At 57.7% G+C, this 23,710-nt stretch overlaps 1 protein-coding gene and 1 long non-coding RNA gene across 5 annotated transcripts in view; one reads left to right on the top strand and one right to left on the bottom strand.

Moving 5' to 3' along the window:
• Window positions 1–23,710, bottom strand: part of MYT1L (myelin transcription factor 1 like) — a 142,506-nt gene that overhangs the window by 33,618 nt on the left and 85,178 nt on the right. For all 4 annotated transcript variants that reach the window (XM_042982600.1, XM_042982602.1, XM_042982601.1 and 1 more), the window contains exon 14: window positions 2,465–2,527. In XM_042982600.1, the coding sequence (XP_042838534.1) occupies window positions 2,465–2,527 (63 nt within the window). The remainder of the gene's footprint in view (window positions 1–2,464; window positions 2,528–23,710) is intronic.
• LOC122237459 lies at window positions 2,484–7,709 on the top strand. The gene is made up of 4 exons (XR_006216072.1): window positions 2,484–3,315; window positions 3,428–3,534; window positions 3,838–4,087; window positions 6,281–7,709. It is a non-coding gene; the product is annotated as an uncharacterized LOC122237459 (long non-coding RNA).

Below are 23,710 nucleotides of genomic sequence, written 5' to 3'. Positions count from 1 at the left end.
ACCTGTTTCCTCCGTGCGAGAGGACACGACCTCACCTAATACCGGCGTGGCCCTGAGAGCCGTGGAGGACAGCGCACTGTCCCCGGCTCCCGGCTGAGAGGGGCACCTGGCCTCTGTGCCCCAGTCAGGAGGGCGGCCGGCCCGTAGCAACGCCCCAGGCAGGGCCTGACTGCGTGCTTTCCCTGGAGAGGGAGGGGGGCTCGGCGTCCACGGCCCCCGTTCTGGGCCCCTGCTTCCTGGGAGACCCGGGACGGCAGGAGGGCTGCGTGGGCTCACGGCTGCCTGAGTTGTGGCACCGTTTTAAAGACGTTTTCTCTGGTGTTTGCTCATCGGTAACATTCCTTGCGTCCCTGGGAAGCGACAGTGGACGGTTAACCCTGAAAGCAGGTTCTCTACTTGCGTTTGGGCCTTGTGAGCGGCAGGCCCGGGGGCTCCGCGCCAGCCTCTCCTTCCTCAGTGGCCGCCCGAGGGAGCTGCCAGCCGTGTCTGCGCTTCCCCGGGTGGTGGCCTCACCCAGTGGGACAGACGGCCTGGCCCCGTGCGCCTCTTGAACTTTCGGGGTGCTCCTGCGGGGGGCGCTGGCTGTGCTCAGCTTTGCCAGGAACCGGGTCAGATTCACGTGCCCGGGCTTGGCTTTTCAGGAAACCTGGGCTTTATGACATTTTATTCATAGGTTTGTGCTCTATCAATACCCACCTCTCTAACCTAGAAGCTCAGGGAATAAAAATGGGGAAACTGAATTAACACATTAAGTGTCCCCAAGCCCAAAGAGAAATTAGCAGAACATGAAGTTGGATGTGGAGTGACCACCAATGTCAACCGTCAGCTGTGCACACACCGTTTCGTGCTGGGAGTCGTGGTCACGTGAGGACGCAGACATTTCTCTTCAAGATAAATTAAAATAAAGGGTAGCGTAGAACGCGCTTGGCGTTTCCCACTTAACCGGAGGGTTTACTTTCACCGAATTCACCCTGGACCAGTGACTTCACACTGGCGGTGTGTCTGCGGGTGTTTTCTCCTGCTCTGCACTCCCCTGACCGCGGCGGGCTCCGAGCTGTCCCCCAGCCTGCTCCCCACCCTGTGGTCCTCGGGGGTGGCTCCGGGAAACATTCGGTGACGTCCAGAGACTTTCTGCAGCCATCACGAGCCACGGCGGCGGTGGTGCTGGAGTCTGGTGGGCAGACGTCCCACCGTGCGCTGGGCAGGGCGCCGTCCGGCCCTCAGTGTCCGCAGGGCCCAGGCGGGTGCCCCTGGCGTAGAGGACGCATGTGAGGAATCCTCCCGTGACCCACCATTCAGTTCTCCATTCCTAAGCTGTGCTTTTCACAGATCCGAGCGGCTGAGGAGTGCTCCGGAGTGAGCCCGGGGAGCACGGGGCACGCGGTGGGGTCCCGATGAGGAGGCTGCATCTGCCCTCCTCCAAACCGGGCCGGCAGCCGCTCAGCATCCCCTGCTCTGACCACTGGCATCTGACCCCCCGGGCGGCCACGGGCAGCGCACGATCCACCGGCAAGCACCCTCCCTGTGCTGGGTGGCCGGAGGCTAACACTCCTTGTCAGGGGCCTCTGCACCCCCGTCCCCCTGTCCCCCTCTCTGCCCCTCTCTCCTCTCTCCCCCTTGTCTCCCCCCTCCCCCTCGCCCTCCCTTTCCCTCTCTCCTCCTCCTCTCCGTCCTGTCTTCTTTATTTCCTCGTGGGAGGTGCATCCGAAGCCCGGATGCTCATCCACTTGGGGACCGCCCACTTCATGCGGGGAAATGCAGACAGTGACCCAGCAGCAGTGTCAGCCTCTGTATTTGCAGCACCACCTCCCACTGTTGGATGGGCCTTAGCTCCTGATTCCTTGTCCCGACCTTGGCCTTGCCTGTTCTTGCTCACTGAACAGGACAAGAAATTGGTGCGGTGACCCCAGGTCTAGATCCACTTTTGTGGACACAAGGTCTCCAGAGTTTCTTTCAGGTCACTTCCAACGCCTGGCCCAGCACCCAGGAGGGAGACTTCAGGCTGCCCTTTGGACAATCCCTTCCCCTCGGGAGCAGCAGGGCCTGTGACGAGTCGTGTCTTCAGCTCTGCTACTGGGGCTCAGATTTTCATATTTAGGAGGCTGGCTCCCAGCGGCGTTGGAACGCCTGCCTCTAAGTGGCCATCCCAGGGACCTTATTCTATGCCAGCGATGGTCCTTTGCCCTGTCCTCTTCTGCTTTAGAACGGCTGCTGCTGGGTGACCCGAGGAGTCTCTCACAGGCGGACGCAGGTGCAGGACGGGTGGGGCGTCAGGGGGGCGGGCGGTCTGGGGCCGGGAGCGTTTGCCTCCCGTGAAGACCCCACGGGGAAGGCGCCACGTGGTGGTCTGGCGTCTGGTGCATCGGCGGGTGGCACGGAGCGTGCACCAGAGCCCGCTGGAGGCCTGCGCCCGCGCGGCGGGACAAGGAGCGGGGCCGTGCAGGGGGACGGGCTCGTCACGTACCTTCGATGAGAAGCGTAGTTGCCGGTGATGTGCCCAGAGCCGTCGCAGCCGGGGGTCGGGCACCTGCAAACACAAATGCAGATCGGCCAGTTGACTTGAGAGAAATCGACCCCCTCAACACGTCACGTCCTTACTCATCCAGAAAGCAGACTCTCAATGCTTCACCTCCCTACCGGAGAGAGACGAGCGGAGCAGGAAGCCCCGCGGCGGGGAGCGGGCACCTGTGCCCACCTAGCGCACCACCAGATACCAACCTTGGCCACCTTCTTCCTTCCAAGCACAAGGACGCTTTCCGGAGCATCACGCCCTCGGGACCTGCCTCGCTCAGAACACCCCCTCGGGCTTGGGCTCGAGGCTGTTGAGTCCAGAGGCCCTGACCCCTGCAGACACGCCCCGCCTGCTTCCCTCCTGCTCACGTGAGCCTCGGGGGGGAGGGGTCAGTGGGACTCAGCCACAGCAGTCGTCCACGAAGCAAGCTTCGTACACGGCGGGACGTGCGCAGGGCTGCTCTTTGTCTACACTTGAAACACCGGGACTAAATCGGGCTCCCATTAAGGCTGGGCCACCTGGCTGACCCGAGTCCAGTGAGGGCGGCGCCTGGGCCTGAGCCGTGGGGACTCCATCAGAGCGTCAGGCCACGTCGAGTTGCCTTAAAGCCCCGCGACCTTAACCGACCCGCACGGAGCCCAGACCTCTTGGTCCAGCAGTCCCCATCGGCCCAGACCCTAGAGTCCTTCTGGGACCTGCACCGGCTCTGTGGCGGCCTGCGCTACGGGACACGGCGTTCTTTAAGAACGGTTTCGCCATCACTGCCCTTCCTGTGACGTCCTAAGTGCACTGTCTCAAGGAAGGTCAGGCGCGCTGCAGACACCTTGCATCTCACGCTATTCTGGTTGCCATGTGGCCACCGGGACTGTGAAAAACGAGGACAAAAATTAAGAAAAAATTCTTCTTTCTTTCCAGATAGCTCGTAACTCTCAAAAACAACAAGGATGAAGGGACTTAGTAAGAACATCACGCCTGGGTCAGCCCTGTGCCCCACCCCCACTCCGTGAACACCCGAGTGCCTGGTAAGGACAAAAATCACAAATTTCAAGTATTTAACCAGTGTCTGCTGCTTCTGAGGGGTTTCTGCTCAGAGTCACCGGGGACACCGGATGCTGAGACAGGGCCAGCAAGTGACTTGTCTGGATCAGGACGTGGTGGCCCCGCTGCCCGCCCCCCCTCCCAGCACCGCCGGATGCTGGGCGGAGACGGCGGTGGGTGTCACAAGCCAACACTTGGTGTCTGTCTACATCTCCTTCAGTCCTAAGAGAGGGGTCCGTCCCGGCTCTCACGGTGTGCTAACGGCTATTTGCCGTGTCATATTACAGGTTAAAGTTCCGTTTGCGGCCCCTGCTGTGAGAGCTTAAAAAGGCAAACGGATCACATTTGCCACGTCGCTGGTGTGGACGCTTGGAACCAGGAGTTTTAAAATATGCGCTTGTGGTAGAACAATGAAGTGTGTGCAGACTCTGTGTGTCGAGAACAACCACCGAAATCTGACTGTTGACCTGAGTTTTGTTAGAGCGACAGCTGTTTGTGTGCGATTAAAGTCTGATCGCAAGACTATTCTGCCAATGGGTAAGTATTTATTTTCTAAATAATAACTTAAGTGACCGAGCTGAACTGCCTGCTTCCTCGCATGGATGGTGCTTCGTGTGGACAGGCACCCCGCTGTCCGCACCCCCCCCCCCCCGCCCTGCCCCGCCCACAACATGCCCGGAGGGAGGGGAGTCTGAAGGCAATAAACCTCATTCTGTCTAAGAAAAGCTCATCTTCGTGCAAGTTTCTGTTTTGAAAATGTATCAAGAAACAGAAATGTTTCCTACTAGCCAATAATACACACTTGGCCTTGCTTTTTGCTTAAAAAAAATTCTTCAAACTCTTCCTAAGTTAAGCACTCAGTGCAAATTTATTTAAAATTTATTCATTTTAACACGAGTAGAGAATTTTCAATGTGCCTTTTTTTGGTGAGGGCTGGAGGAGGTTGACATATTCTGTTCAAATTTAAAGTGAACCATTATAACCAAAATAATGCAAATGAAAATCAGATTTTACTAATTATAAAAAAAGAGAGAAAGACTTTCAGAGTAGATTTTGTGTGTTTAAGCCATTTACAAAGGCATCATCTGATAAAAAAAGAGGCGTTTAAAATGTCCTTTATCACCATGAAAACAACACACAAAATATTGATTTGGCCTGTTTCCGCTGTGTTGGGAAAGAAAAAACGTTTCCAGAAAGCCTCCTCTCGGCTTTCATCGTCAGCCGGGCAGAGGGGGTGGAGCCCCAGGCCTGCCTCAGGCCCTGTGACCCGAGTCTGCTCCCCGCCGGCCACACCTCTGCGCAGGGGCACCGAGGGCGGCCTCGTGGCCTCCACCTGTCACACGCCGGCTGCGGAGCGAGCCCGAGTGCAGCAGCCCAGGACCTTGGCCAGGCCAGGCGGGGGTGTGGGACGCCTTGCTCGCTGCCTTTCTTTGTTCGCTCCCCGTGACGCAGCCAAGGCTTTTGGGGGGTGGCGATTCAGCCTTTTCACCTTTAGGTGGTGCTTCCGGACCACGTAAGGCAGCCCAGAAAGGTTTCTTTCTTGTACCAGCTCTTCGTGTTCATTTTTCTGTTGCTGCTCAAGACTTTAAGGCTTTTTTAAACTCCTAGATTTACATGCCGATTTCCTAGCTTTAAGAAATCTCAGCACTCAAAAATACAATTTTCTGAAGTCGGTGAATGAGGGAGTGATGATTCAACCTAACAAAAGGGGTCTTTGCTTCCCAAGCGAGCCAGCTCCAGGACCCCTGATAATGGGGCGGTGTAAAATCGATTTACCAAAACTCGATTTGCATCTACCCATCTAAGAGCACATCTTTTCCATGAAAGGAGGCCCGTGTGGGATAATCAAAGTCCCCCGTGGATAGAATCAGACAGGAGCATGTGCCGCACAGCTTGGGTTTTGAAATGGCAGGAGAGATTGACTGGGTTTCCATGGAAACTCCCCAGAAGGCAGGCACGGGTTCTCTGCGCTGGAGTAGTCGGCCGCCCTCCCTGCTCCCTGGCAGTTCCCGGGGACAATGGCACCGAGTCTATTTTAGGTTCCTGTACTTGGAGATGCAAAGTTCTGTGACATAAAACACTTGCTTCACACATCGCTTCTCTTTCAGTCCAAGGGACTTTTGGTGGCGATAGTCTGAGCAAGCACGGATGCGGGGATAATCTTAGAGCTCTCCTTGCCGCCCCGGGTGGGGTGGGGGTGGGGGATGTTCGAGACAAAAACGTTTGTGCCTTATCTGGGATCTTGCATTTGCCTCGGGGTCTCAGCGATACCAGGAGAACATGATTTGGGGTTACTGCATGTTATCATCTGGCTGGAAAAATTGGTCCGAAAAAGACATTTAGAAATGGCAATGGGGTGGGGCCCCCGGGGTGGCTCAGTCGGTTAGGCCCGACTCTTGATTTTGGCTCGGGTCATGATCTCACGGTTTGTGAGTTTGAGCCCCGCGTCTGACAGTGCAGAGCCTGCTTGGGATTCTCTCTCTCCCTCTCTCTCTGCTCCTCCCCCCACTAGTGCTATTTCTCTCTCAAAATAAAGAAATAAACATTAAAAAAAAGAATGGCGATGGGAACATCATGCTAACATGTTTTAAAAGGTGTTTAGGTTTTGCAGAATCCAAGTAAAATCTGGAAAAACATCAGGACCACTCACAAACTCCTGGACTTCTGACTTCATGCATGGACCCACTCCTTCTCAGGTGGGAGCAGTGTGGGTTTCTGTTGCTTTTGCAGATCTAAGACGGCAAAGAGACCTGCGAGCCCGAACCTCCCAGAATGCCCTGTGCTCATGGCTGCACTGAGCTATGTACACCAAAACAAACATTCTGTTTGGATCTACACAGGAACTATCACTGATCACAGCCACAATGGGGGTCATAGGATGTATGCCCCAATGTCAAAGCACAACTTAATGTCTCTCCATTAAAACACATAATCCTGGACACCATAAGACTTTGCACTGGCACACGTCCCGGGAACGTGACAGCCTCGTGTCTGCCCTGATCTGTCCCTCTGCGAGACATGCACCTGTTACAGTGTCGTCTTCCCGCCCGTCTAAAACCCCTGTCCTGAGACCGGGTGGGAGCAATGGAACTCATCAGACCCACGACTGAAGTGTCATCGATTCGTTATTGGTAAGAACACCTTTAAAGTGCCTCCTCCAAGGCGCTATTGTGCCCCTCTCTTTTGAAAATAAATATGAGGATTTGGTAAAGAGTTCTATTAAGAAAGACATCTAAAATAGGGCGTTTTCTTGCAGTTAAACGGATGCCTGCATCAGAGTGCATGTTACTACACGTTGTGATCTGAGACTGGTGAACCGCTGTGGCTTCTGCCCCCCTGGCGACACGTCAGTGAGGTGCAGGGCGGATTCCACGCACACGAGCATTTCTTCCTGGGGACCCCAAGGTGCTGCCCAGGCGCCCTTGCCGGGTAGCGGGTGGCTAAGCCCCTGACCCCACAGGGCCAGCCCTTCGCCGTCTACCTGGGGGTGACGCCGCCCTGAGCGGTAACACACCCTGGGTGCGGCAGCCTCTGTGACCTTGTGCCCAGCGTCCCCCCTCGCTGTGCTGGCAGAAAGACCCAGGTCGTCTCCTGCGAATCAGCTTACAGCAAAAAATATCTGAAGGTGTCTCAGGCTCTCTCATCCTGGTAAAAGTCAATCACTTATTTTTAAAAACCTTCTACATAGAGGCAGAAAGAACCGTGGGTGTCTCCGGGCTGCACCGGGAGAGTCTGTGGTTGACCCGCCTCCGTGAACTGCCCTGCGAGGCCGAGGACAGTAGCTAGAAATCCACAGAAACAGACCCTGAGGATCCAGGGTGATCATACAAAATACAAGGGGTGCACTGGAGTTCAGGGAGGATTTCGTGGAAAGGCCCTCGGCCACGTTTCTTGCTCATTTCTTTCGTGGCAACTCTATCAAGGGAACGTAATTAAGTAAAATGCCAAGTATTAAAAAATATGTAATTTTTTTCTATTGCCCTCAACTTTAAAAGAACTCATAAAAATGTAAGATTAGGCCTCGTCCATAATAGCAAAATATGTTTGTAAATTGGAGCGATTCAGGCCACATGTACAAAAGTCTTTGCTTTATTTATATAAAAAGTTCAATTCAGAAACCGCTTTTTATTTTTATTTTTTTTGCTTAAAGAGATATGGTTCTAAAAATATATTTATTTTGTTTTTTTCTGTCACATAGACGGGAAACAGTTAAGAAATTCCGAGGAGTGCAAAATAAAGATATTTTCAATGGAAAAATGACATACACTGATTCTTACGCTACATGTCTGTGATTTTTCTCCCCAAATGCAAAGAGAACAGGTCACTTAAAAGCAACATACATTACTTCTGCCCAATTTCTTGGATATATTACCTGAAACTCAAGGAAAGACAAAATCTTGCAAACCATTTTTTAACCTGTAAGATATTCATTAATTTTCCCTTTTTTTTTTTTTGAAATGCAATATTAAGTATGCATACTTGAGCTTTCTGCAGCCCAGACACAGAGGCCCCACGCTGTCGTGTGGCACTCACCAAGGATCCCCCGGCCCCAGCCACCTGCCAGAAATAGCTCACGACACAGCCGAGCTACAGAGTCCGAGCTGTGGGCTGGAGCCCCGTGGACGCTGCAGGGCTTGGGGAGAGGCGGGTCGGGCCCCTCAGCCATCCCACCTGCGGAGAGGTCGGCTGGGGCGCCGGTCCAGCCTGCCAGAGTCCCTGAGCGCCTGTCCCCTCCGGGAGGCAGTTCTGGGGGAAGTCCCTGATTTGCTTCCCGCTTTGGTCCCCTGACACCTGGTTTCTCCCCGTCCCCCTTCCTCCTTGAGGGTCGGGCGAGGGGCTTTCATGTGGCCGTGTAGGACATTCTAGCTTTATGGAAACCTACATGTTTCAAAGTGTGAAGCGGCCACACCGATATTAGAAGAATTTAGTTGGAAAACTTGCTTGCTCCCTGATTGTGTGTCACATTTTTGTCCGAGCACTTTTCTTTTTAAATTACACTCAAAAACAAACCAACAAAGGAAAAAGACTGTTAAAGGTACTCTTAGCATGGTTAAAAAAATTCATTTCGGTCATTCAGGTAACCTTTCTGAGTAGGTCAGGCTGCAGGTACGAGTGCGGCCGTGAGGGGCAGGAACCCGGGGCCCCGGGTGGACAGAGCGCCCCGGGAGCTGTGTGGTCGGGAGAAGCAGGGGGACGTGGGTGGAGAGTTAGGGCCGCATCAGTTCCGCGGTGCCCAATAATTTTCATCCTGACTCAGGATTTTTCTGACTCTAGCAATTTTCATCCTGACTCAGAGGCCCACGCGCTGGCCGCCAGGCTCGGGTCCCCTCCACCCTGACGTGTGCTGTGTGAACCCCCGTCCGCCCTCCCCCGACTGGGGCCCCGGGGCACCTCCCTGGCTTTGGCCGGGCCTGCCGGACCACACGGGCCCCCGCGGAGCTGAGGCGGAGTCTGGGCCGTTCTGGGCCCGTTTTTCCGGGGGCCGCGGGAGCCGCTGGGGGGGAGGTGCAGCCTGTTGTTCATGCCGCATGCAACTCTTAGTCCTCTCCACGCATGCAGCCTCCGGGTCTTAAGCTCTAACTCCTCGGTCGGTCATGCTGCCTCCTCGTCCGGGGGGTGGGAGCCTGACTGGGGCCCTCGCCGCCACACCGCACTGCCGCCCGCGGGGTGGTCCCGGCAACGTCCGGGAGTAGGCTCCTGTCCGGTGCGGCCGAACGTACCTAGCACATCCTGGCGTCCCAGTCACTTAACGGGATGTGTCCATGGGGACTGCTGCCAGAGCACATGCACGTCCAGCAGCAGTGAAGCGGCTAAACAAGAGACTGGGGCAGCCGGAGCCACAATTGGAATTGGACTCGGAGGACCCATGCAAGAAAAAACACACAAAAGGTGACTGGTGCGGCTGAGCGAAGGCAACAGAAACCAGCATTCCAACGTCCTGTCCCACGCGGGCGTCCACGTGCACCGCGACCTCGGGATGCGGGCGGGCTCCACCCTGGGCATGCAGGGACCTCGCGCGGGGCCCTCGAGGAGGCACTCACCTGTGGCCGATCGCACTGAGCTCTTAGGCAGTCAGTGTCGTCTAGTGTAGGGAGGGCGGTTGGCAAGGACTGGGGCGCCTGCCGGCCGCGGGGCGGGGCTGAGATGCGCGACGGGGAGCGCCTCTACCCGCGAGGCCCGCACCAAGGTGCCTGGCCTCTGAGAAGGGGAGGGCGCTGGGGACCGTATTCCCCCCCCACACCCCCCGGCCTTGCTGTTGAGCAAGCCAGACGTGGCACCACAAGGACCGGCCTGCCGTCGGGGGCCACTGGCTGGGGAGGGGCTCTCTGCAGAGGCTGGCGGCCCGGCCACGCCGCTCCGCCCGCGTCACGAGCCAGGCGGGCCGCGCCCGAGACAGACGGATGACCCGGTGTGACCACGATGGCCCCTCACGGCTACACTACCACTACCACCCGCGGTGGGCACGCGCCAGCCCACGCCCCGGCTCTGAGGACAGACGGGGAGACCCGGGGGCGGCTGCAAACCCGAGGCAGCGCAGACGCGGCGTTTGCATGTCTGGGGACACCGAGGCCCAGAGCGGTCTGCTGGGCCACGCGCAGGCTTCCGTGGCCAGCGGCTCGGGCTGTAAAAGCCACAGTGACTGGGGGACATCGGTTCCGTTTCTCTGTCCAGAGACGGTTTGAAACTGCTTTTGAGTTCAATGAGGGGAGGGGCTTGGGTGGTTTACAAGCAGCTGCGTTTCCTCAAGCTTTCAGGCGTTAGCGGGCACCGGGAGAGTCAGGTCTTCGGGACAGAGGAAAGGAAAGGCCCGGGGGCCACGGAGCCGGGAGCAGCACACGCGCTCCTGGTAGCTGAGGTCGTGTTCCTGTTCCTAGCCTTCTTTCTAGTTTTGTTTCCCCTGTTTCTCCCCTGTTTGTCATGTTTGGGGGTCTTTTATTTTTTGAATCTCTCTTTTGTCTGGAGGAAATGTTTTTGGTCCCAACCGGGAGACGAGAAAACGGCCTGCTGCCTCTGCATCCTGTGTTGGCCTGGGCCTCTCCGTCATCTCTCACACTGCCACCTTGTGTTCCTCTCCTGCCGTCCCCAAACCCTGTCTTCTGCCCAGCTGCTTGTTGCTAGCTACCTGGTTTTAAGTTATTTTTTTAGTTTATTTTCTGCTCTGTCATCCCTCACATAACAAGATTGAGTTCCAGCCTTTTCTCCCTTCTTCCTGGGGGGTCTGCCTGTTTCGTACCTTGGTTTTTTTGGGTCCCGTTTCTAAGTGATTTCAGAGACTCTTAAGTTAGCATGAGTTTTGAGAACTAGGTTGATCAAATATGCTTATTTTACAGGCAAAGAGACAGATCCAAACAGGTGAAGTATACTGTTTAAATTTGCACAAAGAGCCGCCAGGTCAAGATGAGAACAGACATGTCTTCGGACCCAAAGCTCAGCTAGACTCGCCGTAAATGTCCCCTTGTGATCAGTGGCTCCTACCCTACAAAGCCGCCCCTCACGCCGGGCTCATTTTGTGCTGCAAGACAGAGATCACTTGTTCGTCTGTTTGCGATCCCCAGTGATCGATCTGCAAGGACCCTCGTGTCTCATAAAACAGGGAGAGTGGAGGGGATAGCAGGAAAGTAAAATGAAATTGCTCTAGACCTTTGTACCGAGGATGTAGCCAAAGCGGTTTCTAAGAGTCACACTGTCCGCCGACCGTGTGGTCCCCCTCCAGTCACGAGGGGCCGACCAGAGAGCAGGGGGCTCAGTGCCCACACCGCTGCGACCGGAAGGTCTGACCCCGGTGCTGGTTCTGGAGTCTACACAGCACGTGCGTTCCACTGAGGACAAGACGGGAACCAGCGAGAGCTGAAGACGGGGACACCAAGTCCAGATGGAAAGACCAGGGCAGGCGCAGAGGAGGGTGGCAGGAAGGGGGCTGAGGGCAGCACAGGCGTCCACAAGACCCTGCAGCCCCTGCACACGGGCCACTGTCCCGGGCGGGTGTGGGGCCGGGAGGCCCGGGCACCCCCGTGGTGCCTCTGAGCTCGGCAGCCCGGCCAGACGCGTCCTGTGGCGGGGACCCGAGAGCGACGGGGCTGCCCTCGCCCCGACCCCTCAGCCCCTGGGAGAGAGAACCAGGGACCCGTTCCTCCACAGGCGCCCACGCCTTGTTGGGGAAGCCTCAGCTGAGGGTCGGGAGCTTGGGAGAAGCGAGGACCGTGTGCTGTGCGCCAGCCGGTCTTCGGAAGGGACGCGGTGGTGACGCGGCAGAGGGGACACAGAGGCTGCCTGCTCAGCCGTCGCCCGGGCCCCTGGGGGAGTTCGGGGTCTGTCCCACCCGGACCTGCCGGACAAGTTAGAGGAGACGGAAAAGAGAAAGATGCTGAGGAAACAAGACGAAAAGCCGTGATAAACCGAACGGACTCGAAAGACGCTGCTGGGCAGACGGCCTCCCTGGACACGTGCCCGCCGCGAGCCTGTGCCGTGCCCTGACTCTGCAGGGACAGGAGCTGCCTTCGGCAGGGACCGGCAGGCGACCAGGTCACCTGAGAGAAAAGTCAATACAGCATTCGGAGGCGTTAGCTTGGAGAAGACTAGACGGCAGGAACCGAAGTCACCGTCCTCACAACGGGAAGGGAGGAGGGACACTTGCCCGAATGTGCCTAAGAGCCCGGGGCCACGCTCCTGGGGGGTCCTGCCCCCAACACGCGGTGCTCAACAGCAGGGTGGGGCCCCCTGGGAGCGTGGCAGTCCCTAGGGCGGGATGGACTGGCGCCTGCTGTGACCACCCCAGAGGCCTCCCGGGGCTGAGGGCCCGGGCTCTGTGCACAGCCCGAGGCGTCCTCCCTCTGGGGGACAGGCCGTGCCTTCCTCTCTGCGGCCCCCACGTCTCTGCAGGTGACTGGACGCCTGGGCCTCCCTCCTGGAAAGCTCTGCCTCAGGGCCCCCACGTTGTCACGCGGCCTTCCTGCCCGCGAGGGGCTCCTCCCTCGCGCAGGCCCTCTGGCCTCCGGCTTTTCCTCCTGTGTGTCCAGCCTCCCCGAGCCTCACGTGAGCCGAGCACTGTGCCTGGCTGTGTGCCGTCCCCTCTGACCTCCCAGAACCTTCCTCTCCTGCCTGCCGTGCCCAGGAGCTGGGGTGCCTTCCGGGTGGTTTGTCACTCTGAGCACAGGCTCTGGGGAAGGAGGGCAGAGCCCGAGCGGTGACACGGCCAGCCCAGGGCACACCCCACTGGGGCCCAGCGTCTGGTGGTTTCGTCCACTCTGTCTGGTGTGGTTCTTGTGCCGTTTGGTCTTCCCGTTTGCAAACTAGGTCCTGAGGGTCACAGAGCAGGTGCAGATGCCTCAGAGCTCCGGCGTGTGGCCCTGAGTGTGGCCTGTCTTAAATGTCCTCCTCGTTCTCAGCAGGACGTTGGCAGTTAGGGTCACTGCGTCCTAGGTATTGGGCGTGGCCCGCCGTCCCCAAGGTGTTGTCCCCAGCTGCTCTCAGGGGAGGCGGCCTGAGGACCCCGAGGGGGTGTCAGCGGGTTGCCCAGGGGGGACCGTGCTGTCTGGGTGTGGGGGGCTGGGGGGTGTCGAAGGGGACTCTGCCCAGAAGGTGAGTGCGTGCAGCCCCACCCCTGCCGGGAAGTCGACTTGGAGGTGGAGGGGCCTTGCCCATCACAGGCCCCCAAACCTGCCCGCGAGCGCTCGGCTCCCTGGGGGGCGTGAGAGCTGACGCCGGGAACTCGGAGCTCTATGACCCGCTGGGCTACAAAGATCCTCATGTCCTGGGGGCTGCTGACCGTCCGTCCCCCACTTGGTGGAGGACCAGGTGACCGCCCTGCGCCCATCTCAATTCCCGGGGGCACAGTGTGTGCTCTGTGGCTCTCCAGGGAGGGTCGATGAGGACAGCCTCTCCTACCGACCGGTGATACTCCAGGCGCTCGGGCCCTCGGCAGTCACGCTGTGGGCCCACACTGTGGGGCCCGGAAGGTCGCCGTGGACATTCTGACTGTGTGCCTGCTCTTCACGAACACCCTGTGCTCTGGGTCCTGCCCCATCAGTCCGTGTCACAGACGACACAGGCCCAGAGATGCTCATACTGTGCTCACAGCAGGAAGTGGCAAAGAGGCTTGATTCCCACCCACTGGCGGCCTGCTGTGTGCGTCAGAGACAGGGGCATGCTCGCGGGAACGTGGGGCAGGTGGGGGGTGTGCTCGCGGGAACGTGGGGCAGGTGCGGGAGCAAAGCCAATGCTTGTGGAGTGACTGGGGTCCCCAGAGGGGTGGTGGGAGGGGAGGGGTGGGTTGGGGGGCGACTGGGTCCCCAGAGGGGCGGTGGGAGGGGAGGGGCACAGAAGGAGGTCCTTGGTGATGTTTAGAGAAGAGGGCTCCTTCAGAGCGGGGAGGGAAAGTCGGACGACGTGCAGAGTGAGGGCCCACGACGAGAGGACAGTGCAGACACACGTGGCAGCGGGTGGCGGCGGGTCCGAGGGTACGGGAGGGGAGGGCCTTACAGTGCCGGGTCCCAGCGGGAGCAGAGGAAGGAGCCCTCGCACCCCAGCCGGGTGCCGTCCGAACAGGGAGGGGGCTCTCGTCCGGGCCGGGGGCTCTGGTCGGAAGGGATGGCCTGCAGTGACCCTGGCCGGCCACACACACGCCGCGTGTAAGGGCACCCTGCCTTGGCGATGGTGACGTGGGTGCCACCGTGGACACCGTGTGGTTTCCTCTGTCCCTGGAGCCGGTGTGAGCGGGTCGGGCCTTCCCGACTCCCAGCCACCACGTCCAGACAAGCATCCGGTCCTCGGGCGCATCTGGATCTGCCCGTGGAGAGGAAGCAGCAGGGGACGTCGGGCGATGACAGGTGACAGTCGTGGTCCTGGGCGGTGTCGCTGCTGCACGAGGGCGCGGGCGGTCGAGTCTGGAGGTTCCGAGCTCATTGCAGGTGCGGCTATTTCTGCCAGGAACACATCTGCGCAGACCCGCGCCCAGTCAGAGCTACGGGGTCTGCTGCTTGTGGAAGCGGGAGCGTCAACGCCGCCCATCTCCGTGTGAGCGAAAGCAGCCTTGGGTCCAAGTTTGAAGGAAGTAATTTTAAAATATGGTCGTTCCACAGCGAACTTTGACGGAAACTTCAGTTGCCTAACACCAAAAGGGTGTTTCTTAGGAAAAGGTTCACATTTAAAAATGATCTCTGTTACGTAAGCTATAAAAAAGGAATAGGAGGGGTGCCTGGGGGGCTCGGTCGGGTATGCGTCCGACCTGGGCTCAGGCCATGATCTCACAGTTCGTGGGCTCGAACCCCGCGTCAGGCTCCGTGTTGACAGCTCGGAGCCTGGAACTGCTTCAGATTCTGTGTCTCCCTCTCTCTCTGCCCTTTCCCTGCTCACATGCTGTCTCTCTCTGTCGCAAAAATAAATAAACGTTAAAAAAAACTTAAAAAAAGGACTAGAAAAGATTTTCTGGAAAAGGAAGGGAGGGAAAAGAGAAAGAAAAACGAAGACAACTTTTATAACTGGGAAATCTGTTAGGGGTCAAGGGGCTTTGGTGATTTCCAGTCTTCCTGTGTCAGCAGCCGTTGTGCGGGAAGGTCTCTGGGGGCCGTCCTTTGGCTCAGAAGACAGGGCCAGTGTCAGTGTCCCGCGAGGGGGCTCCTCAGAGGCCCGTGAGGGGTGGGGAGGACATTCCTCACCCCCACCCCCGGCAGACCTGTCATGGGGTGGGGGGGGGCTGGGTGAGGAGTGAGTTGCCATGGCAACCCACCGTTTCCCCCACCCCCCTTCCCGCCCCCCTGCCTTGCTGCAGGTTGTATAATGCGCAGGACATTCTGAGTATCAGGGCACGGAGGGCGGGGGTGGGGGGCAGGGCAGGCCTTTCAGCGGGCACTAAGGGTCTCTCACCCGGATGAAGAGCCCTGTGGATGCACACGCCAGCCTCAGTGCTGGGTGAACCATGGCCCTCGGGGCCTCAGGAGGCTCCCCTGCAGCCAGGATGCCCCCGGGGCCACCAGGGAGACTCGGGTCACGTGCATTCGAGGCTCAGTGGCGTTTCGCTGTCCTAAACCGTAGATGAGGGCCGCATGCTGCCACAGTCCCTGAGCACACGCTCCCAAACACGAAGCAGGAGCCTCGCTCGTTTTGTGTGTGAGCCCGTGTTCCGACTAAAACGTGTGATCCTAGAAGCAGGGTCCAGGGAAGGTGGCGCAGCCTGGTGGCAAGGGCATCGCGCTGGGCGTCACGAGCCCAGTGCGCAAGAGGCCAAACCTGAACGTGAACCAGTCTGCGAAAGCGGGGAGCCTGGGTTTGCCCATCACTGCACAAGGGTTTTCATTTCTTTTGTCAGGAAAGGAGCCATTGGCCTAATCAGCTCTTTACATTTAAAGTCCGTTAAAAGTAAAGAAACGTCATCCGTCGAACGTCCAATTGGCTTCTCGAAGGGTGATGAGCCCTCGCGTCACATTTTCTCAGGCCAAGTAGGGAAACACGGAGGGTTCTCGTTCTGCACGAGTAGGTCAGCCCCTGCGGCGCTCGTGGGGTTACCCAGTAGTGATCCGAGTATGTTCCGCGGGCGTCCGCCGACCGCGCTCCCTGCTCCCCCGCACAGCCGCTACTTTGCCGGGAAGGTGCGCGACTCCCGGGGCTCGTCAGGCTCTTTGCCCCTTCCGGCCAGGGGGAGGAAGCGTGACGGGGCTCTCGTGCTTGCTGGCGGGGACTGGTCCCTCTCTGGCTGCTCCCTGCTTTCGGGGGGTGTGGAGAGGTCACGACAACCCGCACCCGGAGGTCTGAGATGGCCCTCCCAGGGGCTCCAGGCGCGGGTGCGCGTGGAGACGCTGCGTCCTGCCGAAACCGTGCCTCGGTCTCTGGTCTCTGGTCGTCTCCTCAGTCGTCTCTGGACCAAAGCACACATTTCAGAAGAAGATGAAAGTGTGTTCCTTTCTCCTGGACCAGGGCACCAGCAGAGCTCAAACGCTAGACAAGGTCGGCGGGTCCTATCCACCGTGAGCGCCAAGGTTCTGGGCAGGATCTGGAAGGAGGGTTTCCCTTATGGCTCAGCACAGTGGATGTGTTGGTCAGTACTGCCTTCTCCTCTAGTTAGAAGACAGGACCAAGTCTTGCCCGCATGGGAAACAGCTCCGCAGCTGTGGTCCAAGTGCAGAACTCACGTTCAGAGGTCGCAGACGGTCAGTGTGTGGTCCCCGCGTGGGAGCAGAAACCCCCACCCATGGCGGGTTTCAGGCGGTCAGGCTTTCTCCACTGGCCAGCAGTCTCTCCCTGGCTTCAGCCCTTGGCCACTGGAAGGGGCACGTTGCGTATTTTGAAGGCATCACAGAGTCTCCTCTGGCAGACCATGAGAGGGGGTGGACATCAGAGAGGGCCACCGTGGGGGCCACCGCAGACGGGCTCTCCCAGCATCTCGGCCACCTCCAGGCCTGGCTCATTCCCCACAGTGTGTCACTGAACCTCGGCAGAAAGCCAGGATTTGGATGAACTGAGAATCAGCTGACTTCGGGGGAGGAACTGAGTCCTGCTCTGTGTTTACCCTTTAACCCCTAGTGAGTTGGAAATCTGCAGGTGTCTGCGTGAGGGCGGCCGGGAGGGGCTGAGGCCAGGCCCCGGGCGACTTAGAGTGAAGCTGTGATTCCGGAAAGTCTCTGGGCACCTGATCCTGATTTTTCCAAATAAGAAACATGAAGTTCAGAACTCTGGTTGACTTGCTGGGGGCCACTCAGCGAGGACACGGAGTGGGTCTGAGACGATCCCGTCTGACCCAAGGTGGAGCCCCTCTTCCCGCGCCGCACGGGCCCAGCCACATGGCCGCCTGCCTGAGGGCGCACCTGTCTGTGTCAGGGTCGGGGTCAGGGTCGGAGTCAGGGTCAGGGGGAAGCCTGCTCAGCGGTGCCCGGCGGGACGTGGCTCGGCCAGAGGGAGGCTTTGGGCTCATGCCGAGACCGTCTTTCCCGGCTCTGCCTGGCGCAGAGGTAACTAGCATGTGGCCAGGAAAGCGGAAATCTAACCTGCGGTGCAGTGGGCTCGGGGTCTGGCCTAGATCTGCGAACGCAGGAAAGAGAAGCGTGTTTCTCTAGGTCGTCTGCGCCGCTCTGACCCATAAGGCTGTGCACTGAATGACAAACGCCTGCTTCTAAGCGGTTCTCATCTTAAAATGCATGTCATCCAAATAAGGCAAGAGAACTGAAGCAAGAATCCGAGATAGTTTGAAAAGTAAAGAAACGACGGAGAATGGGACGATCAAAATATGCCAGTTGCGAAAACGGTTTTGTGCGGGAGGCGGGAGCCGAGGGGGGGTCGCTGAGGGACCAGGGCTGCTGGGGAGTCTGATAGGCTGACGGACACCTCCAGTTGATGGTTTTAAGCCTGATTTGCAAGTCTGATAAAAGCGTTTAAAACTCTACCAGATCAGACAAGAACGAGAAAAGACATATTAGGAAAATGGGATCCTTTCATCTTTGAAATATTTTGATCTCGGTTGTTGGAGTTTGAAATGTAAGAAGTTTTCTTTCGCTCGCTCGTCGCTGGAATCGGGTCAGACTTCGGGCGTTGATTGCCTGTGTCCTTTTGTTCCAGGGCCCCCTCCCCCGCTCAGTCGGCCTCATTCCTGCCCGAGCCCGTGGCCCGACCCACCTGGCTGCCGCCGGGCTGGCTCCTGCCTCCGTCTTGCCTCAGACCTTGCTCTTTCATTAACAGGTATCATTATGTCGACTTTTCTGGGCACCAGGTGCTTTTGCGAGCACTTGACAAACACAAACTCCTCAGTCCCGGTAACGAACTGCCAGGGGGGTGCCGGAACCGCCCCACTTTGTGGATGGGATCAGAGAGGTGAGCAGCGTCTGCGGAAGGCGGCCCAGTGTGGGGGTGGAGTGCGTCGGGAGCCAGGAGGCCCGGGCGGAGGTCCACACCGCTAAGCCTGCTGGCCGCCCCCGCCCCCGCAGCGCTGGGCCGGACCAACCACCCCCCTCCGGACGTCCAGGACGCACAGCCCCCGATGCTCACGGTCTCCGGCGGCCTGTTCTTCGAGACCCGGGGACATTTCAACGTCTCTAGGCCTTTGAGGAGTCTCTGTGAATGCACTAAAATACCCTGATTTAAAAAATAATTTTCTAAGGAAAACAAATAGATCTAACTACCTGGAGTGAAACATTAACCCCGATTTAATTATTTCTACTTGGCCTAGAAACTCCCTCCAGTTGATATCCCTGGGGCTTAGAAGCCAGACACGGGCGTTTTCAGTGGCAGAAATTGCTGTCATGACATGAAAAGGAGAAGTGCAGAAATACCTCAGGGAGAAGCCAGGCTTCCCGTCGCCGTGGGATTATTCTGACAGTGAGGGAGGTGTGACTGAGAAAAGCTGAGCGCCCCTTTGAAGAGCCAGAATTAATCACGGCGACTGAAAGGAACGGCTCAGGTGAGTGCACTCAGAGCTCAGTGTGGCGTGGGAGTGGGTGCCGGGCGTGGACAGGGCTGCCCACGTCCACACGCCCGTTCAGCGGGTTTCGAGGGGCCCTAAGTGCACACGTGGGGCCTCGCTGGGCCAGGAAAACTGAGCTGACACATCACACGTTTAACTGAAAACAAGCGAACACAGAAAATCCAACAAGTGTACATCAATATGCATACTTCCTCGGGAACGAATACACTTTGGAGAGGAGTGTGTACTCAATGCTATGTGGCCTAAAAACGCCCTACTGGAAACTGGGAAACTGTCTCCTACCCTCAATCTAAATCAGCGTCTCGGGCGTGGGAGAGGGTGGCCCGTGGCGGCCCAGGGGCTGGGGCCACGGGATGTGCTCTCGAGACCAGGAGGAGCGACAGGCTGTCAGGTCGGGAAGGAGGAAGCAGAGAGGGGGCTGGGCCACCCGTCAGGAGCCACACACGCGCCCCTCAGAGGCCCCAGCGGAGAGGCCCACGCCCCAGATAACCGGGCCTGTGCCTGTTTCCCTCCACGAACAGCCCAGGGCTTGACAACAGGTAAAATCGGTTTTGTTTGAAGACGAGATCTAAACGTGCGTAAGCGGGTGCACACGGAGACGTTCCATGTACTTGCTGCAATGAGTCCTGGGACCCTCAGCTGGCAAGTGGGGCCAAGAAGGGACGCCTCCTCTCCGTTCTCTGCTCTGTCTCCAGTCGGTCCTGCGTCAGGGGACGAGGCTGCAGCCGTATCACCTGCGTGCACCTCCGCGAGGCTGGACAGCGCCGACGACGGACGCCACTCACCACGACGGTGGCCTCGTCCGCGCTCCCCCGCGCGCGAGGGGACGACCTCGCGAAGCTCACACGCCATTCCTGCCTTTCCACCCGGGGTGCAGAGTTTCCAGGCTCACTCTTCCCCGGTCAGCTCGCAAGAGGGCCTCCCTTCACAAGGGGGAGGTTGGAGCTCAGAGTGAGCCGCCTGCTGACCCCACCGACCAGCACTGACCCCACTCAGCAGCCTCCCTTCGGATTCCCGGGCTCCTTACACGGTCTGTTGTACAAGCAAATGATTCTGACTCCTTCACGAACTCATTTACTTGACGGCTTGGCTGCCCAGCGACGTGCAAAACGCCCGTGGATGCTGCGGGGGAGCGGCCACACGTTGGGGGCCCAGGTCACACCCTCCAGGAGCCTCCCTTCCCATGCACGACACAGGTGACCAAATACCCACAGCGTGAGGTAGGGTGTCATCGCCGTAGTAAGAGGCCGGTGCGTCGCCGGGTCCTGGGTGTGGAGCGGTCTGTCCGTGAGTTCAGGGACTCTGGGAAGGGCTGACCTCGTTCCGTGGCTGGGCTTCCGTGGGCACAAGGTCAGGGAAGGTCATTGCAAGGGAATGTGCCTGTGCCACAAGGGTCACGTATTCTTTGTGCCATGGCCTGTGCATACGTTTGTAAATGCTTATTTCAAGAAGAAACATGCAGTGAAAGATCTCTTAAGCCTCAAGGTGCAATGGTCTGCAGATCTATGCGAATCTGTGGTGTTTCCTTCCCATCAAGGCGTTTCTCCCAAAGAGGCCCAGCTCCCCAGGGACAGCCGGCCTCACTGCTCTTCTGCCCCTGCCTGGAAGGCTGTGCTGGCGGGGTCTCGGGGAAGCCTGGGGGCAGGTCCCCTGAAGCGCGAGTGGAAGCCCGCTGCCCAGGAACAATCTTCACAGACGTTCATTTTAACTTTCTCGACCGACGCGTCCCCTGCGCCTCAGCGCCATCGGCCCAAGGATTCCCTCCGGCCAGAGGACGCCTGCCCTCACAGCTGTGTCCTGCCTCTTTGATCACGCGCTACAGAAAACTCGTCACTGGAGTCCTGTCTCAATGATCCCCACAAAGTCATACAGTCTTCACTAGTCAGCGGTACAGTTTTGAGTTTTGAAATCTCACCCTGCTAAGCACACGCTCTCGGTGAGGTCTGCAGGCGGCCACCACTGTCTGTAACCTGGAAACCTCTTATGCTCCCGCGTGCTCAGGGCCGTTTCCTACCGGTGGGACGGAGGGATGCTGTCCTCTGGGGTCAGCCGGACGTTTGGAGGGAGGTTATCTGTGACAGGACTTCCCAGCTTTGTAACCGTTTTCCCTTCCAGGACGCGATCAGCTCATCCGGGCCCCTCCTGCCAATGAGGGAGCAGGTAGCAGCCCAGGAGCCTGGCCGGCTGGGTTTCGGGTGGGTGAGAAGGACGGCCCTGCTCTCTTTGTCCACACTCGCTCCTGGAGCATCACCTAGCCCGCCGTGGAAGCGCCCGACCGTCCCCCCACCCCAGAGCCCCACGCTTGCTCTGGCCTCGCCCGGAGTCCTGCATGGACGTGCAGCCCTCAGCACGGGCACCCACACGACCTCTGCCTGGCCCCCCCGCGTGTCCCCTGCCCCTCCTGCAGCCACAGCCGCAGGAGAGGGCAGCCTCTGGGCGCCTCTGGGTGCGTCTCACGCCTACGTCCTATCCCCCCTGCAAACCTGCCGTTCTGCCCACAAAGCGCCCAGAACTGGCTGCTTCTCACCCCTGCTCTGCTCCTGACCACCTCTAGCCGGGACTGTCACCGAGACCTGTGCCCGCCCTCCCTGCGCCTCCTGCCACACTTCACGCTGTCCCCTCTGTGGCACCTGGCGTGGCTGTGGGAACACGTCACATCCTGTCACCAGTGCGCAGGTGGTGGGGGGCGGTGGGCTCATCGTACTCAGAAGGGAACTCAGAGCCCTGCCGGGCCTTATAGGCCCCTGTGGGACTTGACCCCTGCAGCCAAGCTTCACACTCCAGAACATTCCTCCGGCTGCTCCTCTTCTGAGTGTGCAGGCATTGTGCTCCTGCTGTTTCCCCCGCTATCAGGAGGCAGGGAAGGACAGGGACTGGGGTCGCTGGCTACCTGCCGGGGACCGGAGCAGTGGTCTCACGCAGCAGGCGTTTGTAAGCAAATCACCGTGAGCAACGTGAGACTTTGCCTGTTGTCCTTTTCTAAAGCTTAGACAAGAATACTTGAGTTGTCATTTCTATGAAATAAACCACACACGTGCGGAATATACCGTCGCACTTTATAAAGCACTTTCACATCTGCAGTCCACCCCCGCTGACCTTGACCGTGTGAGGGGTCTGCCCTAGTCCCCAGAGGAAGAGCGCCCCGTGGGCGGTGCACGCTTCGGGCATCTGGACTCCCGGCGCCGGGGGTTTGCTCTTGCTTTGTGTGTTGAATGGAAGCCGCAGAAATACCTCCCCACCCAGACATACGATGCGGCTGTTAAGATTACCCAACCCACGTGTTGAGCAAAAAAGCAGGTTTCAGGATCACAGAGAGATTGTGGTTGAAGAAAGCCTCACCAGATGCAGTACAGAGATGAAGGTACAGGGTTTCTTTCCCTCCTTTTTCAATTCCGGTGGCTTCTGTCTAAAACCTTCCTTGTCTTCTTTTTTTGTTAAATTTTTTAATGTTTTTATTTATTTTTGAGAGAGAGAGAGAGAGTGAGCGAGCATGAGCGGGGGAGGGGCAGAGAGAGAGGGAGACACAGAATTTGAAGCAGGCTCCAGGCTCTGAGCCATCAGCACAGAGCCCGACGCGGAACTCGAACCCACGAACCGCGAGATCATGACCTGAGCTGAAGTCGGGCCCTCCACCGACTGAACCCCCCAGGCACCCCATAAAAGCCTTCCTTGTCTTGTTAAGAGCACATGCCCCCGTCTGACGTAAGAGGAGACCTCTGTCCCGGGAGAGGGTGATCTTACACGCGATGTACATTGTCAGCGGAACAGAATGGACGTACGCGGGAAGCACCGGCAGGACTTGAGCACAGAAGCAGAAAACAAGGAACACGGACCAAGGAGATGAGAAGTAGCCACTCCCACACCTGCCCTGGGAGCCAGAGCAGAAAGGGCACACGTCCGGGGCCCGTGGTCCCATGTCCTCGAGCGCGAGAGCAGAGAAGGAGGGCCCTCTGGGGGCCCTGAAAATGAAGTTTGGCCGAAACAAGTCACTTGTGTGAACCCGGGTTGTGGAAAGGGCATTGTAATGACGCGTTCAGGAAGCAGGCGCTAACGTAATTGGAACAAGGGAAGGACCGACGCTCCCCTCTGTGTGGCAAGCTCTCCAACAGCGGGCTGATGAATGGTCTAAGCAGGCTTGAAAGAGAAATATTTAAGATACTAATGGCAAACAGTCTTCTAACAACCTTAAAGCCCCAAGTGTTCATAATGTATCTGCTAATTATAAGCCAGGTTTATTTAGTCACTGAAGAAGGTGGCTTAAGTATCTCTCTTTGATAACATCTGCTTAATGAAATTTGAATTTCTGTACAAGTTTGAAAGTAATAAAGTGGAATATATTTTTAAATAACGTAACAGACTTTCTCCTAACTTCTAATGAATGCTGCTCTCATGGTCCACAACAGTGAGGTCCAGGCAACATGCAGGTGTTCGAGTCTGAAAAGTTACACTGTGAAATTTATATCATATTTAATTCTAATCTGTCTACAAATGGCATTAATTAAAAAAAGAGGCCAGTATGTAAAAATAAAAAGACCTTCCCTCCATTTGTCTATGGCCTAGTACTAAAAAATGTTGAGTACCCAGATGCTAAAAAGAGTCCTAAGCTTTTCAGTTGTAGGAATAAAATATTCCTGAATGTTTATTAGAATATGGTAAAAAATATCTTTAAAGAACAGTGCAAACCGAGTCTGGGGTTCTCAGTGGCACTGTTCTATATGGACATCCGCTTGATAGCTGTGACTTTTAAATTAGCT

The sequence above is a fragment of the Panthera tigris genome, chromosome A3 (genome assembly GCF_018350195.1).
Source record: "Panthera tigris isolate Pti1 chromosome A3, P.tigris_Pti1_mat1.1, whole genome shotgun sequence".
NCBI classification, from domain to species: domain Eukaryota; kingdom Metazoa; phylum Chordata; class Mammalia; order Carnivora; family Felidae; genus Panthera; species Panthera tigris.
This window is presented reverse-complemented; position numbering and strand designations above follow the sequence as displayed.